The 14,805-nt window shown below is 49.2% G+C and overlaps 1 protein-coding gene across 2 annotated transcripts; it reads left to right on the forward strand.

Moving 5' to 3' along the window:
* Positions 1-3,210: 3,210 nt before the first annotated feature.
* CCDC97 (coiled-coil domain containing 97) lies at positions 3,211-14,595 on the forward strand. Of its 2 annotated transcripts, none has more exons than XR_014551373.1 (5): positions 3,211-3,342; positions 4,855-5,811; positions 9,202-9,450; positions 12,057-12,270; positions 12,619-14,595. XR_014551373.1 is itself a non-coding variant. In XM_083627482.1 (5 exons), the coding sequence occupies exons 1-5, from the start codon at positions 3,300-3,302 to the stop codon at positions 14,024-14,026; spliced, it is 1,494 nt and encodes a 497-aa protein (XP_083483608.1). In that variant the 5' UTR covers positions 3,211-3,299; the 3' UTR covers positions 14,027-14,595. The 2 variants fall into 2 exon arrangements, 1 of the variants encoding a protein (XP_083483608.1); XM_083627482.1 differs by having other exon boundaries at positions 12,057-12,186; positions 13,912-14,595.
* The last annotated feature ends 210 nt before the right edge of the window (positions 14,596-14,805 follow it).

Below are 14,805 nucleotides of genomic sequence, written 5' to 3' on the forward strand. Positions count from 1 at the left end.
CTTGTGTTACCTACACACACACACCCTTCTCACTGAAACATTTAAAAGCTATAACCTGCACACGAAATTCCTCTTTTTAAATTTAAAAACTTTTAAACTGAAGTCACCCATTGATGTAGCACTTCCTCGTTTGGGGTCCCTCATTGATGTCATTCTCCATCTCAATATCACCTTGGATATTTTGGTCAGAGGACAATATTAGGACCCCAGTCCTAAATTGCTCTTAGTGATCCCCCAAATAGTATAGTTCTCCGGCTTTAATATTGTCCCTGTCAGGAGCAGGTCAGCAATAAATCACACGGACCAAGGGACGTTAATTCTTTATTAGAAGATATGGTGTAATGTGAAAGCAGGGTGAATCTTGGATTTGGCTGGCTTCCCTAGGGCCCAGGGGAGCGAGCTCAGATCTCGGAGGATCCAAACCATACAGTCACCAAACAATTAGTGAAATATACCCCACGACATTGCTTTTCTATGGAAATCCACAACTGGAATGCTGACTTGGAACATGAATTTGGAACATTATGGAACAGTAACTTGTTAAAAGACTGAAAGACCCCTGCGCCATAAATCTTAATCAAAAGAAGGAGAGTTGGCGTGTGTCGAAAGAGTTGAAAGACTCTTTATTAGAAGAAACAAGGTCCACGCGGGAGTGCCAGGCCTAATGAACACACCAACTCTTCTTGGCAGGTAAGTTCTTCTGAGGCAGTTGTGGAGACTGAAGGTGCCTCCCTTCCCACAGCTGCCTAAGCCGCCTGCTCTCCTGGGTCTGTCCCAAGCAATCTGAGACTATGCTGGCGTGTGTGTCTTTGCTCCTCCCGCGTCATACCTCTCCTAGTTCTGGGAGACTAGGAGGGAAGGAGAGCTTATTGCAGCAAGAGGGAAAGAAACCCTGTCTTCTTCAGCCCAACTCATCTCTGCCTCTTGGCCTCTCCTGATTCTGGACTTTTCTCTGCCACAGACTTCCACCCACTCACCAAGCCCTGTCACCTCCAGTTTCTGACACCTCCCTTCTCCCTGTGACCACTCATCATCGCCCCACCACCACTCCCCGGGCTCTGAGCCTTCTTCCTTTGGGGGTTTCCCAGTTGGTTCCTCCCACTATCCCTCTGCATCTGTCCATGACAGCCCCCCTGTCCAAAATACCCAGGGTGATCTTGAGATAGAGAATGAAATCAAGGATGTACCTAAAGGAGGAAGTGTTGCAGTAACGGGTGATTTCAGTTCCCCTCACATCACTGGGGACAATTGTGTTCCAGTCACAACGTAGAGGTAAAAATTCTAGATAGCCTGAGCTGTTGTTATTAAACAAAGGTATGAATTGCTACACAGCAGGAAGCCGAAGTGGAATACAGTGGTACCTCGGGTTACGTACGCTTCAGATTACATACACTTGAGGTTACAGACTCCGCTAACCCAGAAATAGTGCTTCAGGTTAAGAACTTTGCTTCAGGATGAGAACAGAAATGGTGCGGCGGCAGCGAGAGGCCCCATTAGCTAAAGTGGTGCTTCAGGTTAAGAACAGTTTCAGGTTAAGAACGGACCTCCGTAACAAATTAAGTACTTAACCCGAGGTACCACTGTACCAGACAAAAAGAGACTACAGTTGTACCTTGGATCCCAAATGCCTTGTTGCTCAGACGTTTGGGCTCCTGAACGCTGCAAACCCAGAAGTGAGTGTTTTGGTTTGCGATCGGTCTTTGGAACCTGAACATCCAACAAGGCTTCCGGGGCTTCCGACTGGCTGCAGGAGCTTCCTGCAGCTAATCAGAAGCCGTGCTTTGGTTTCTGAACGTTTCGGAAGTTGAATGGACTTCTGGAACGGATTTCGTTCGACTTCCAAGGTACAACTGTACTGTAAAATGCAAGCTCTAAAAACAAGAAAAGCAGTTGAATGAACTAAATCCCTACAAACTCCAAAACAGTAAAACAGTTCCTTCAGATGTAAAATTGATATTCTGTAAACGGCTGGGTCCTGCTCCTCGGAGGAAGCCTTCTGAAACAAAAATGTATTCCGTAGGTGCCTAAACATCACGAAGGTCGACACCTACCTGATTTTGTTGGTAACTGATTCTAGAGAGCTGGAGCTGCAGCACTAAAAACTTGGTTTCTAGTATAGACTCAGTGCACCCCTGGGGCGTATGCTTCTCCCAGCGATGCCCCAACTGAGTAGTGCAGCGGCAGTGTAGGGAAATAATTTCCCAGCCAGCGGCCAAACCTGGGACCTGCTGCATGCAATCACATGCTCTACCTCCAAGCGAAGACGGTTCACAGCTTCCTGCCATAGAAATTGTCTTGCTGATGGGGGGCATTGGGTATTGAAGCCCAATATTTCCTCAATTTCCTATTTTTTTTTGAAAAGTTGCGGCTCCCCTTCCCTTATTTAATTTATTATATTTGTTAGTTGCATTATCTTGCAACCCAAAAGCAACCGGCGGCTCCCTCACTGCTAGAAGTAAGGTTACAGGGAACCAGGCAGAGGGCCTTCTCGGTGGTGGTAGCACCCTCTCTGTGGAACGCCCTCCCATCAGATGTCAAGGAAATACAGTGGTACCTCGGGTTAAGTACTTCATTCGTTCTGGAGGTCCGTTCTTAACTTGAAACTGTTCTTAACCTGAAGCACCACTTTAGCTAATGGGGCCTCCCACTGCTGCTGCCACGCCACCAGAGCACAATTTCTGTTCTCATCCCGAAGCAAAGTTCTTAACCCGAGGTACTATTTCTGGGTTAGCGGAGTCTGTAACTTGAAGCGTATGTAACCTGAAGCGTATGTAACCCGAGGTACCACTGTAAATACTATCTGACTTCTAGAAAACATCTGAAGGCAGCCCTGTTTAGGGAAGTTTTTAATGTTGGATGTTTTATCGCTTTTTAAAAATCATTAATTCTGTTGGAAGCTGCCCAGAGTGGGTGGCTGGGGAAACCCAGCCAGATGGACGAGGTATTATTATAATTATTATTAATAATAATAATTAATAATTACAGTCAAAGCTGATCAGAGTGGCTGCGACAACCCAGTCAGATGGGCAGGGCAAAACACAAAACAAAACAAAACACACAGCCCACTTTTGCGAGGGTTCTTCTTCTCCCCTTAAAAGAAATGCGCCTTCCTAGGCGCGAAGTCTCTCTGCCCTTCCAACCCTCGCCCTGTGGGGTGGAATTCTCCGCGGAACCAAAGCCTCTCGGCGCCGCGGAGGAGGATCCCGTTCTCCGACGCACCGCCGGAACCGGAAGTTCCTACTAGCTGGTGTTTCGGTATCGGTTCGCCTTCCCCCGCGAGCGGAGACGGGTGTCGCGGCATGGAGGCAGTTGGGGCCGAGCCCCCAGAGCCGCCTTCCCCAGGTGAGCGCCCCCGTTCCGGCGCGGAGGCGGTGTTGCACTCAAATGTGCCCCCACGACCCTTGCCTCCCTCTTCTTGCTCCCTGACCCCCCCGCCTAGTTCTTCTTTCTCCCCACTTTTCTGTCTTCTCTTCTTCCCTGAGTGGGTGGGGAGAGTCCTAGTCTCTGGAGAGAGGGGGGAGAAAGTGTGGGAAGGCGGTGATTTGGACATGAAACGACAGTATGCACGCGCCCTTGGTCTGCCATCCTCTTTATTGTGCGATCCTTATGAGAGAGAGAAGGGTCTTTATTTGCATCATCCACTAGCCATAGCAATGAAATGAAATGCTTGGGCTGTAAGACACCCTTCACCCCCTTCAGTGATCTTGCATGCCCTCCAACATGTCTCTGATGAAAACAGGGACATCCTATTCCAGGGGTCAGCAAACTTTTTCAGCAGGGGGCTGGTCCACTGTCCCTCAGATCTTGTAGGGGGCCGGACTATATTTTAGAGGGGGGGGGGGGAATGAGAGAATTCCTATGCCCCACAAAACCCCAGAGATGCATTTTAAATAAAAGGACACATTCTACTCATGTAAAAACACGCTGATTCCTGGACCGTCCGCGGGCTGGATTGAGAAGGTGATTCGGCCGGATCCGGCCCCCGTGTCTTAGTTTGACTACTCCAGGCCTTTTCCATCATAACGACAATGGTGATGGTAGTAATTTTATTATTTGTACCTCCGCTCATCTGACTTGGTTGCCCCAGCCACTCTGGGCGGCTTCCAACATATATATTAAAAACAAAAAACAAAACATTAAAAAACTTCCCCAGATAGGGCTGCTTTCAGATGTCTTCTAAAGGTTGTATAGTGACCTATCTCCTTGGCTCGGGGGTTGCATAACTCCACGCCCTCTAACAATTCTCTGCTGAAAATAGAGGCATCCTAAGGAAAAGTGGAACATTCTGGGGGCAAATCAGAAACCAGGATGGCTTCAGTAAATCCGGGACTGTCCCTGGAAAATAGGGACACTTGGAGGGTCTGAATGATGTGTGGTAGCAGTTTCTTGAAAGACCTACATTGGCTCCCAGTACATTTCCGAGCACAATTCAAAGTGTTGGTGCTGACCTTTAAAGCCCTAAACGGCCTCAGCCCAGTATACCTGAAGGAGCGTCTTCACCCCCATCGTTCTACCCGGAAACTGAGGTCCAGCGCTGAGGGCCTTCTGGCAGTTCCCTCGCTGTGAGAAGCCAAGTTACAGGGAACCAGGCAGAGGGCCTTCTCGGTGGTGGCGCCCGCCCTGTGGAACACCCTCCCATCAGATGTCAAAGCGATAAACAACTATCTGACATTCAGAAGACATCTTAAGGCAGCCCTGTTCAGGGAAGTTTTTAATGTGTGACATTTTAGTGTATTTTTGGTCTCTGTGGAAGCTGCCCAAAGTGGTTGGGGAAACCCAGCCAGATGGGCGGGGTACAAATACTAAATTATTATTATTTCACTGGAACTAATTGGAATTTCTCTGTCTTTCCAGCTGCCGGCTCCCGAGCGGATGTAGAGGAAGGCAACCCAGACAGAGGGATGCTTGAAAGCGATCTTCCGGACAACATTGAGGCTGCAAAGCCACTGGACTCTGCAGAAGAGATGGTGGGAATCCCAGCGCCCACAGACTGCCTTCCAAAGAACAGCGGTGCTCCCAGTGAGACTTTACAAATGGTCCACAGGGGGGAACAGAAGCCAGATGCCTCAGGTGCTAGTGGCTGTAGGGTGACTAAGAGCTCTCCGCTGCGCCGGCCTCTCTGGGGAGAAGAGATGTCCGGGGTCCCAAACCCACAGAGCTCCCCCTTGAACTGGAATGGTGCATCTAAAGCACCAGGAAGCCGTCGAGAAGAGCACTCATGGAACCCTGGCTCCAGCCTTCCTTCTGGGACGCACGAGGCCATCAGCGCATTTCTTTCCTCCTGCTGGAGTGAGCTGAAGACTGAGCCGCCACCTGCAAATAACCTGAGCAAGCCATCTCAGCAGGGCAGCGGAGAATCAGAGGTTATGGCCACTGAAGACAGGCCCCATAGTGGCAGGGAGGCCTCTGACACCAAACAGCCCCACTGGCGTGGCGGAAAGCCGGAGTCCGTTGGCTCCAATTCGTCGCCTGCTGGACCCACAGAGGACGATGACCCTGCTGTCCTAGCCATGTTCCACGCCGTGGCCAACAGCCGCTTGCCTGTGAGGAGCCAGCAGAAGGACGAGCCGGATTTCACTCCCGCACAGAAGCTGGCTATCTTGCGGGATTTGTATCACAGCAAGCCGCTGGTGTTCCTGGAGCGGTTCCGGACGGTCCTGCGAGAGGAACACCTGCCTTGCTTCCGCCACCTCTCCGGCAGCTACGAGGCAGACTTCTACTGTGCCGAAGTGCGCAGGGCCAGCCTGGGCAAGACGCGCCACACCCGGGTGCGGAACAAGCGCTACGCAGCCCTGCAGCAGCTCATCCAAGGTACTGGGCCTTCAGATCCTGGTTCCGTTCTGGAAGGGATTAGATTACAGGGGTCAGCAAACTTTTTCAGCAGGGGGCCGGTCCGCTGTCCCTCAGACCTTGTGGGGGGCCGGACTATACAGTGGTACCTCAGGTTAAGAACTTAATTCGTTCTGGAGGTCCATTCTTAACATGAAACTGTTCTTAACTGAGGTACCACTTTAGCTAATGGGGCCTCCCGCTGCCACCGCGCCACCGCTGCGCGATTTCTGTTCTCATCCTGAAGCATCCTGAAGTTCTTAACCCGAGGTACTATTTCTGGGTTAGCAGAATCTGTAACCTGAAGCATCTGTAACCTGAAGCATACATAACCCGAGGTACCACTGTATTTTGAAAAAAATATATAAATGTATTCCCATGCCCCACAAATAATCCAGACATGCATTTTAAATAAAAGCACACATTCTACTCATGTAAAAACACGCTGATTCCCGGACCATCCACGGGCCGGATTTAGAAGGCGATTAGGCTGGATCCAGCCCACGGGTCTTAGTTTCCCTACCCATGGATTAGAATCATAGCATTGTGGACTGGAACACAGAGCTCCTCTAGTCCAGCCCACTCAAATGCAGGAATCTTTTTGCTCAAACCCACAACCCTGAGATGAAGAGGCTCATGCTGTGCTGAACAAGCTCTCCTAGTTTTGCTCATGCTTAGAGTGTCTCTTGAGCAGCATGACGTTGGCAGTGGGCAAGATAGAGCCAGGATCCCTGGTTTGCCCACTGATCTGTGGAACCCTTTCACCCTCTTCTTTCTCTCCCCCCTTTGGTTGCCTGGCTGCCAAAGAGCAGAGGAGGAGGGGGGGCAGCATCTGTGTTAGCCCAGCGGAGAGACAAGGGAAGTTGAGGCAGGAGCTGTGAGAGGGAGAAGAGAGGGCCTCAGAGGAGCTGCTACTTCCCCGAGGCCCAGAGTTCAGCCTTTGCTCCCGTCCTGCACCCAGCATCCCAAAATCCAGGAGAGGCCTTTCATGGAGCTTGGAACACTTTGCTCTGAGCCATGGAAGACCCCCTTCTCATACCTTCTTAGGCAGGAGTGGGAAACCCAACTTCTGTCATCCTCAGCCAGCATGAGGGAAGATGGGGGAATTGTGATCATTCTTATTATTTATTAAATATCTTCATCGGAAGATCTCACACAGAATAAAAATAATAAATAAAAACACGCAGCAGAAACAAGAACAAACGGAACCCATAACCCCCTCTCCCACAAGCACATTTGTTTTTGTTAGATCATTTTTATTAATTTTCCAATAAAAGACATCCAATTAACATATCAAATCATAATCCAATAAAGAAACTAAAATAAAAAAGGTCAAATTATCTTCCGAATTGTAATTTTAATTTTTACGACTTCCCACAGTCTGAACCTTGAAGCATGTCCGAATCTCAATCCTGCCTCTCGTCGATATTTCCATATTTCCACATCTCGGTTTTAACTCTCCAAACTTCTTTGTCTCTGGCTCTGCGATCCTCAATCATGTCAGAAAACATATAACCTTTCATCCGTCGAATACAGCTTTAATGTGTAATATACTTTTTCAGCTGTCTTTTTGCTGGCATAGCTGCATCTGGCTCCATTCCAGTCCGGGCTGTTATCCACCCACAAGCACATTTTAATAGGAATCGGCCCTCCGGATATTCCTAGAACTGTAGAATTGGAAGGGACCCCGAGGGTCATCTAGTCCAACCCCCTGCAATGCCAGAATCTCAGCTAAAGCATCCATGGCAGACGTTGTTGGACTACAAGTCCCATCATCCCTGACCACTAGCCATGCTGGCTGGGGCCGATGGTAGTTGGATCCCAACAGCACCTGGAGGGACACAGCCTCTCCACCCCTGCTCTAAGGTTTTGCAGGAGTAAAAAAAGGGGAAGGGGGAGATGGATGCTTTGGCGGCCATTATTTTGCAGGGGGGATGGGGTGTACGTCACACAAACCTGTTAAGCAATTGGTCCCTGACCTCTCCCATGCCCTTACTGCACATGATGTGCTGGAGTGTGGGGAGGCACTGGTGCTCTCTGGCCCAGTTTTCATTCTCCCCACAGGAAGCTGCAGTAGCCTTGATCCCCTGAGCTCTGGCCGGCAGTTGTTCTCCTAGTCCTGTAAACTGCCAATCAGACTGGGTTGCCCCTGCGACTCTGGGCAGCTTCCAACGAAAAACAGAGGGAATTCCACAACACCTCTTGGCAGAATTAGACTGATCCCTGTATTGTATAAATATACAATGGTACCTCGGGTTACATACGCTTCAGGTTACATACATTTCAGGTTGCACACTCCGCTAACCCAGAAATAGTGCTTCAGATTAAGAACTTTGCTTCAGGACCTGAAGCAAAGGACCTGAAGTAACCTGAGGTACCACTGTAAGTTCGTAGGGAGGTAAAAAGAAATTATATAAGAAATATGTAACTGTGCGGTATAAAGTACAGTGGTACCTCGGGTTACAGACGCTTCAGGTTACAGACTCCGCTAACCCAGAAATAGTACCTCGGGTTAAGAACTTTGCTTCAGGATGAGAACAGAAATTGCGTGGCAACAGCAGCAGGAGGCCCCATTAGCTAAAGTGGTGCTTCAGGTTAAGAACAGTTTCAGGTTAAGAACGGACCTCCGGAACGAATTAAGTACTTAACCCGAAGTACCACTGTAATGGATAGATTAAGTACAGTGAGATTAATTGGAAGTCAGTTTTAAATTTCTTCTGTATAAGTTTTATAGTTGTGTTCTGTATCAGGAGTATATAGTGGTACCTCAGGTTAAGTACTTAATTCGTTCTGGAGGTCCATTCTTAACCTGAAACTGTTCTTAACCTGAAGCACCACTTTAGCTAATGGGGCCTCCTGCTGCTGCCGCGCCACCGGAGCATGATTTCTGTTCTCATCCTGAAGCAAAGTACTTAACCTGAGGTAATATTTCTGGGTTAGCGGAGTCTGTAACCTGAAGTGTATATAACCTGAAGCATATGTAACCTGAGGTACCACTGTATATGATGATAATTATATTAATCTTCTTGTATCTTATAGTGTGGTGGTTTGATTGATTCTTCTGTTATTTGTTTGTTTGTTTGTTTGATTGTATGTTTGTTTGTTTACTTCTATGTACTGTGATACCTTGGGTTAAGTACTTAATTCATTCTGGAGGTCCATTCTTGGACCCAAGGTACTATTTCTGGGTTAGCGGAGTCTGTAACCTGAAGCGTATGTAACCCAAGGTACCACTGTACGTCTGTTCTTTCATAAATGTATTTATTTTAAATTAATAAAGATATTTTTTTTAAAAAAGGAAATTCCACAACACCAAGCATGGAAAGCTTCTCGAAACAAGCCCCATGCCTGCTTCTCTCTTGCTGTCCGCAGGTGGGGAGTACTTCAGCGACGAGCAGATGCGCTGCCGGGAGCCGCTTCTCTATGAGCAGTACATCGGGCAGTACCTGAGCGACGAGGAGATGCAGGCCCTGGGCAGCGGCAAGCTGGAGGCCTCCTGCTCTCTCTCGGGCGTCCTCCTGGACTCCTACCAGGAGCAGGTCATCCAGCGGCGGCTGCAGGTCCAGCAGGAGCAGGAGGAGGCCTGCGAAGAGGAGGAAGAGGAAGACAGCGATGGTGAAGGTTGGTCAAGAAGAGGGGTAGGATCTAGTGGGAGACCTTCCCAGCCTGGGGGAATAGTTAAGACTATGAAACTCGCGGCTCCAGGAGGTAGCGATGGCCTCCAAACTGGGTGGCTTTAAAAGACGACCAGACACATTCTTCTTTTTTCCTTTTTTTTTACAAATTTATTTATTAGATTTTCCAAATTAAAATTCATAGAATCATAGAATCATAGAATCATAGAGTTGGAAGAGACCACAAGGGCCATCGAGTCCAACCCCCTGCCAAGCAGGAAACACCATCAGAGCACTCCTGACATATGGTTGTCAAGCCTCTGCTTAAAGACCTCCAAAGAAGGAGACTCCACCACACTCCTTGGCAGCAAATTCCACTGTCGAACAGCTCTTACTGTCAGGAAGTTCTTCCTAATGTTTAGGTGGAATCTTCTTTCTTGTAGTTTGGATCCATTGCTCCGTGTCTGCTTCACATTCACATAACATCATACTATATAGAAAAAAGATTCCTGAGAGTCTCCTGGACTTCCCTCCTCCCCTTTGTGGGTCTTTTCGTTATTCCTTTCCTTCTGCATCTTTTATAATGACCCAAATTTTTGTAGCTCCATTACGTCACAGTCAAGAGGCAGCGATGCTTCTGAACACTGGTTGCTGGAAATCACAGGAGGAGAGAGATCTCGGGTCCTGCTTGCGGGTTTCCCACAGGCATCTATCATGAGAATGGGATGTTGGACTACATTGGCCACTGGCCTGATCCAGTAAAGCTATTCTTATATTTGTATGGGGGCAGCATACCAGGGGTGGGTGCCCAAGGCTAAAAGTGAGTGGGGCAAATTTATTATTTATACCCTGCCCATCTGGCTGGGTTTCCCCAGCCACTCTGGGCGGCTTCCAACAAAATATTAAAATACAATAACCTATTAAACATTAAAAGCTTCCCTAAACAGGGTTGCTGTCAGATGTCTTCTAAAGGTCTGGTAGTTGTTTTTCTATTTGACATCTGGTGGGAGAGCGTTCCACAGGGTGGGTGCCACTACCGAGAAGGCCCATTCCCTGGTTTCCTTTCTCCAAGGAAAGTCACAGGTTTCTGTATGCACTCGCCCTGCCCCTTGTGAACATCTCTCCATCCTCCGTTCGGGCAAGGAAGAGGCATCAGCGCTGTCCAGGGACCCTTGCCAGGTGGGAAATACATCTGAGGAGGGCCACTGAGGAGCATAGATAGGGACTGTGGCCTTGGGAGCCGTCTCAGGGGCCCTAGAGCAGGAGAGGCCTGGAAGTCTCATCCAGTGATTTGAGCAGCACAGCAGAAAATCCAGGGCTTTGGGAGGAAGAGCAAAAGCACTTTTGATATGAGCATGAGGACTGGAGGACCAGTCTCTTAGGCTCATTTAGGTTCCCGAGAGATGGAGGTAGGACAACTGGGACTGTGGCATCCTCTGGGCTGGGAATGTTGTTGTTTTTTAAGGGTGCGGGGAGGAAGGGTAGCTTATCTCCAGCTCCAGGAGGCTGTTGTAAACAAAAAATGCCCTTTTCCGTTATGGGGTATCCAAGAGCCCATATAGAGTCCTTACATAGGTTCCCTATTGGTAGGAGAGAATAACAGAGGCCAACCAGAGAATATTGAGAAGCAAAGCAGCTAGTAAGCTTGATCTTTATTGATCTGTTGCAACAGGGTGCTCCCTTCACCCGCAGGAGAGGAAGAGGACCCAGAAAAATGGCCTGCAAGGCCTTATAAAGACTATTGAAATTGCCACCCTGTAGATCAAGACCACCCCCAGAAACATCATACATACATCACAGAAGGGGTGTAACCTAAGACCACCCCTCAGATACATCACACCTACATCACAGAAAAGGCGGTCTAAAACAGAAATTTGAATATTGTTTTTCTTCTGTTGTTGTTTATCTCCTGTCTGGCAGGTTACTTGATTGGATTGCCTGCGGAGCCTGGCCAGTCTTTTGTAGTGATAAATACTTAGTTCCTGGGCCACACCCTGTTCATATCTTAAATGTGTCCTTAAGACGGGATTTGTGAGGAAAGAGACAATGGGGAGGTTTCCCACTTTGACCTTGCAGAGAAAACATTTGCTCAGTTTAGGAATCAAAATGGTTCCAGGTTGGCCTTCCTGTGCTGATCTATGTACGTCCTTGTTTGGTACGCTTGTGAACATTACCATATATCTAAGACCATAAAGCAGGGACGCGGGTGGCGCTGTGGGTAAAACCTCAGTGTCTAGGACTTGCCGATCGCATGGTCGGCGGTTCGAATCCCCGCGGCGGGGTGAGCTCCCGTCTTTCGGTCCCAGCTCCTGCCCACCTAGCAGTTCGAAAGCACTCTTAAGCGCAAGTAGATAAATAGATACCGCTTTATAGTGGGAAGGTAAACGGCGTTTCCGTGTGCTGCGCTGGTGCCGCTCGCCAGAGCAGCTTCGTCACGCTGGCCACGTGACCCGGAAGTGTCTCCGGACAGCGCTGGCCCCCAGCCTCTTAAACGAGATGGGTGCACAACCCTAGAGTCGGACATGACTGGCCCGTACGGGCAGGGGTACCTTTACCTTTAAGACCATAAAATTCCTATCACAAGGCTCACTGAGTCCACTCTTCCCTCTCTAGACAAGGCCTCTGACCTGGACATGGAAGATTGGGTCCCTGAACAGGAGGAGAAGGCCTACCTGCGGGAAGAGTTCACCAGCCGCATGTACCAGCGCTTCCTCGACGGCAAGGATAGGGACTTCAACTACAGGTGAGGAATCAGGGCGGGACATCAGTGGATAGGTCCTCTCACTCTGCTGTGGATGTTTCTCTATCACTTTGGTGATGAGCCGTCGCTGCTGAAAAACACATGAATCCAAGATTCTATCTCCAGCAGCTTTCAACTAATCTGGTGCCTTCCAGGTGTTTGGAGGACAGCTCCCATCCCTCGATGGAACAATGGCTACAGCTGTAGAAATGGTTCTCATGCCCTTAGTTTATTTGAATGGGTGATCTTTTGTATGTTGCTGTACACTGGCTCCCGGTGGAGTATCGGGTTAGGTTCAAGGTGCTGGTTTTGACCTTTAAAACCCTTTGTGGCTTAGGGCCTCGTATTTATGGGGCCGCCTCTCCTGGTATGCCCCGCAGAGGACCTTAAGGTCCATGAATAATCATAGTTTAGAGGTCCCAAGCCCTAAGGAAGTCAGATTATCCTCCACCAGGGCCAGGGCTTTCTCAGTGATGGCTCCCACCTGGTGGAACGCTCTGTCCCATGAGACCAGGGCCCTGCAGGATTTAACTTCCTTCCGCAGGGTTTGTAAGACAGAACTATTCCATCTGGATTTCAATTTGAACTTAGCCTGATCTTTTATTCCCCTTCCTCCCCCCCCTTTTTTTATGAAGATTACCCGCTCTGGGATCCCACAGCTAATTCTCCCCTGATCCCCTCGCTGGCCCAAATAGGACTAATTTAGCCAGCTAGCCCTGGTTATCATGTAATGTTTATTGGATGGATTTCCCCCCTAAATTGATTTTTGATTTTTGATTTTATTGTTATTCACGTTTTATACCGTATTTTATGCTGGTTTTTTGTAGCATCAATTAAGTGTTTTAAATTTGTTGTTAGCCGCCCTGAGCCCGGTTTTCTGAACCGGGAAGGGTGGGGTATAAATAAAAATTTATTATTATTATCATTATTATTATTATTATTATTACTACACTGGTTCAGTGATTTCTGCCTGCGAAGCGGTTTATAAATGGACAAATAAAGAAACGAGATGATTCCTGGCCCAGCCAGTGTCTCACGTCTCGCATTGCACAGAACTCAGAGGTGGAGAGTGCCCCTAACTTCCAAACTGGATGAGACAGACAGACCCAGGTCCCTCTTCCGTTACCCTGAACAACATTCCCGACCCACCCCAGTCCTGTGCCCTCCAATTGTTGCTGGACTCAAGCTCCCCATTCAGGACAATCAAGATGGCCAGTGGTCAGGTGCGGTGGGAGTCGCCGTCCAAAACATCTGATGGGCTCCAGAACACGGAAGGGCGATCTAGAACATGCAGAGAGTGTGGGGCAAGGGAGAGGGGCATTCTCTTCTTGCTAGGTTTGGAGCAGAAGCAGCCAATGTTGCGAGACTCCAAATCCCATCAGGCCCCCGTGGTCAGGGATGATGGGATCTGTAGTCCAGCAATGGGTGGAGAACCCAGATTGGCCACGCCTGCTTTGGAGGCTCCCACCGCACTGGGCTTTGGAGACTCTGAGGAGCAGTGAAGATCTTGCATTGTTTTCCCTCTGCCTTACACTCCCTGGACACGCCGGGGGGCTTGTGGGGGCATGCTCGGCAGCAGTCACAGATCGTGGCTGGCTCTGTGGGTCAGCCAAAGCTTGCTGACCCCTCTCCCTCCCACAGAGCAAGCTGGTTCCTCGGTGCCAACTCTGCAGACCTGAAGCCGCTTCCGGGTTTGTCAGTGTAAACCTGTGCCTTTCCTCCCTCCAGCGAGGTTGACGAGAACCCCGACTTTGACAACCTGGACATCGTGTCAAGGGATGAGGAGGAGCGTTACTTCGATGGGGAGGAGCCAGAAGACGCAGACGCTATGGAAGCAGAGTAGATGGGGCTGAGATCCTGACCCCCCAAGGTAGAGGGTGCCAGGATGCAGCAGCAAGAAGGATGTGTTGGCTATTTCCTTCCCATCTTGTGCAACCTCTCTCCTGCCGAACTGGGCGTCTCCGCCGATAGGGATCAGAATGGCACTGGAGTGTAGGGTGAGTTGTCTTGGAGGTCTATGGCAATGGATGGTCTGTGATGCCTGCAGCATCTTCTGCACCCCAACACTCCTGAGCTCCCCACTTCCCAGTTGCTAAAGAGGGGTAAGGAAGGGAATGTCGCTCTCTGGGACTGGTCATCGGCCGTCTGGATCGGAAGCACCAGGGCAGATCTTGGCTTCCCTTCCGTGGCGCCGCCTTCGCTTCTGGACATCCCTGATGTAGAGATGTGTCTCTGTCTCTTTCCTGTAAGAAATGGGTCTTCTGTGTTGGAGATGGGGCTCGCCAGAAGCCCAGACCCTCCTGTGCGAGGGGCATTGCTGGCTGGCAAGTTGGCTTTTTGCAGTATCTATGTCCGATTGATCATTATTTTTTGCAGCGTTGGACAGCTGAAAATAAACAACCTTTTAAGTAATTTGTTGGGTGGTCTCTTAAAAGCGAGAAGGACCTTCGCCCCATCTTGATTTTGTTTTGCGTTTCCTTAACTGACTTGCTCACCGTTCCCAGTGGATCGAGGCCACATTTATTTACATCTCTGCACCATATCAAAAGTTCGCTATTATTATTATTTGGTTTCCCCAGCCACTTTGGGCAGCTAAAAAGGTAAAGGAACCCCTGACCACTA

This window comes from Podarcis filfolensis (assembly GCF_964270895.1).
Source record: "Podarcis filfolensis genome assembly, chromosome: 8".
Classification (NCBI taxonomy): Eukaryota; Metazoa; Chordata; class Lepidosauria; order Squamata; family Lacertidae; genus Podarcis; species Podarcis filfolensis.

Coding starts and splice junctions, on each gene's coding strand:
- CCDC97 (XM_083627482.1), top strand. CDS start 3,300: ATGGAGGCAGTTGGGGCCGAGCCCCCAGAGCCGCCTTCCCCAG. Junction 9,451..12,056: donor GGAAGACAGCGATGGTGAAG/GTTGGTCAAGAA, acceptor TTCCCTCTCTAG/ACAAGGCCTCTGACCTGGAC. Junction 12,187..13,911: donor GATAGGGACTTCAACTACAG/GTGAGGAATCAG, acceptor TCCTCCCTCCAG/CGAGGTTGACGAGAACCCCG.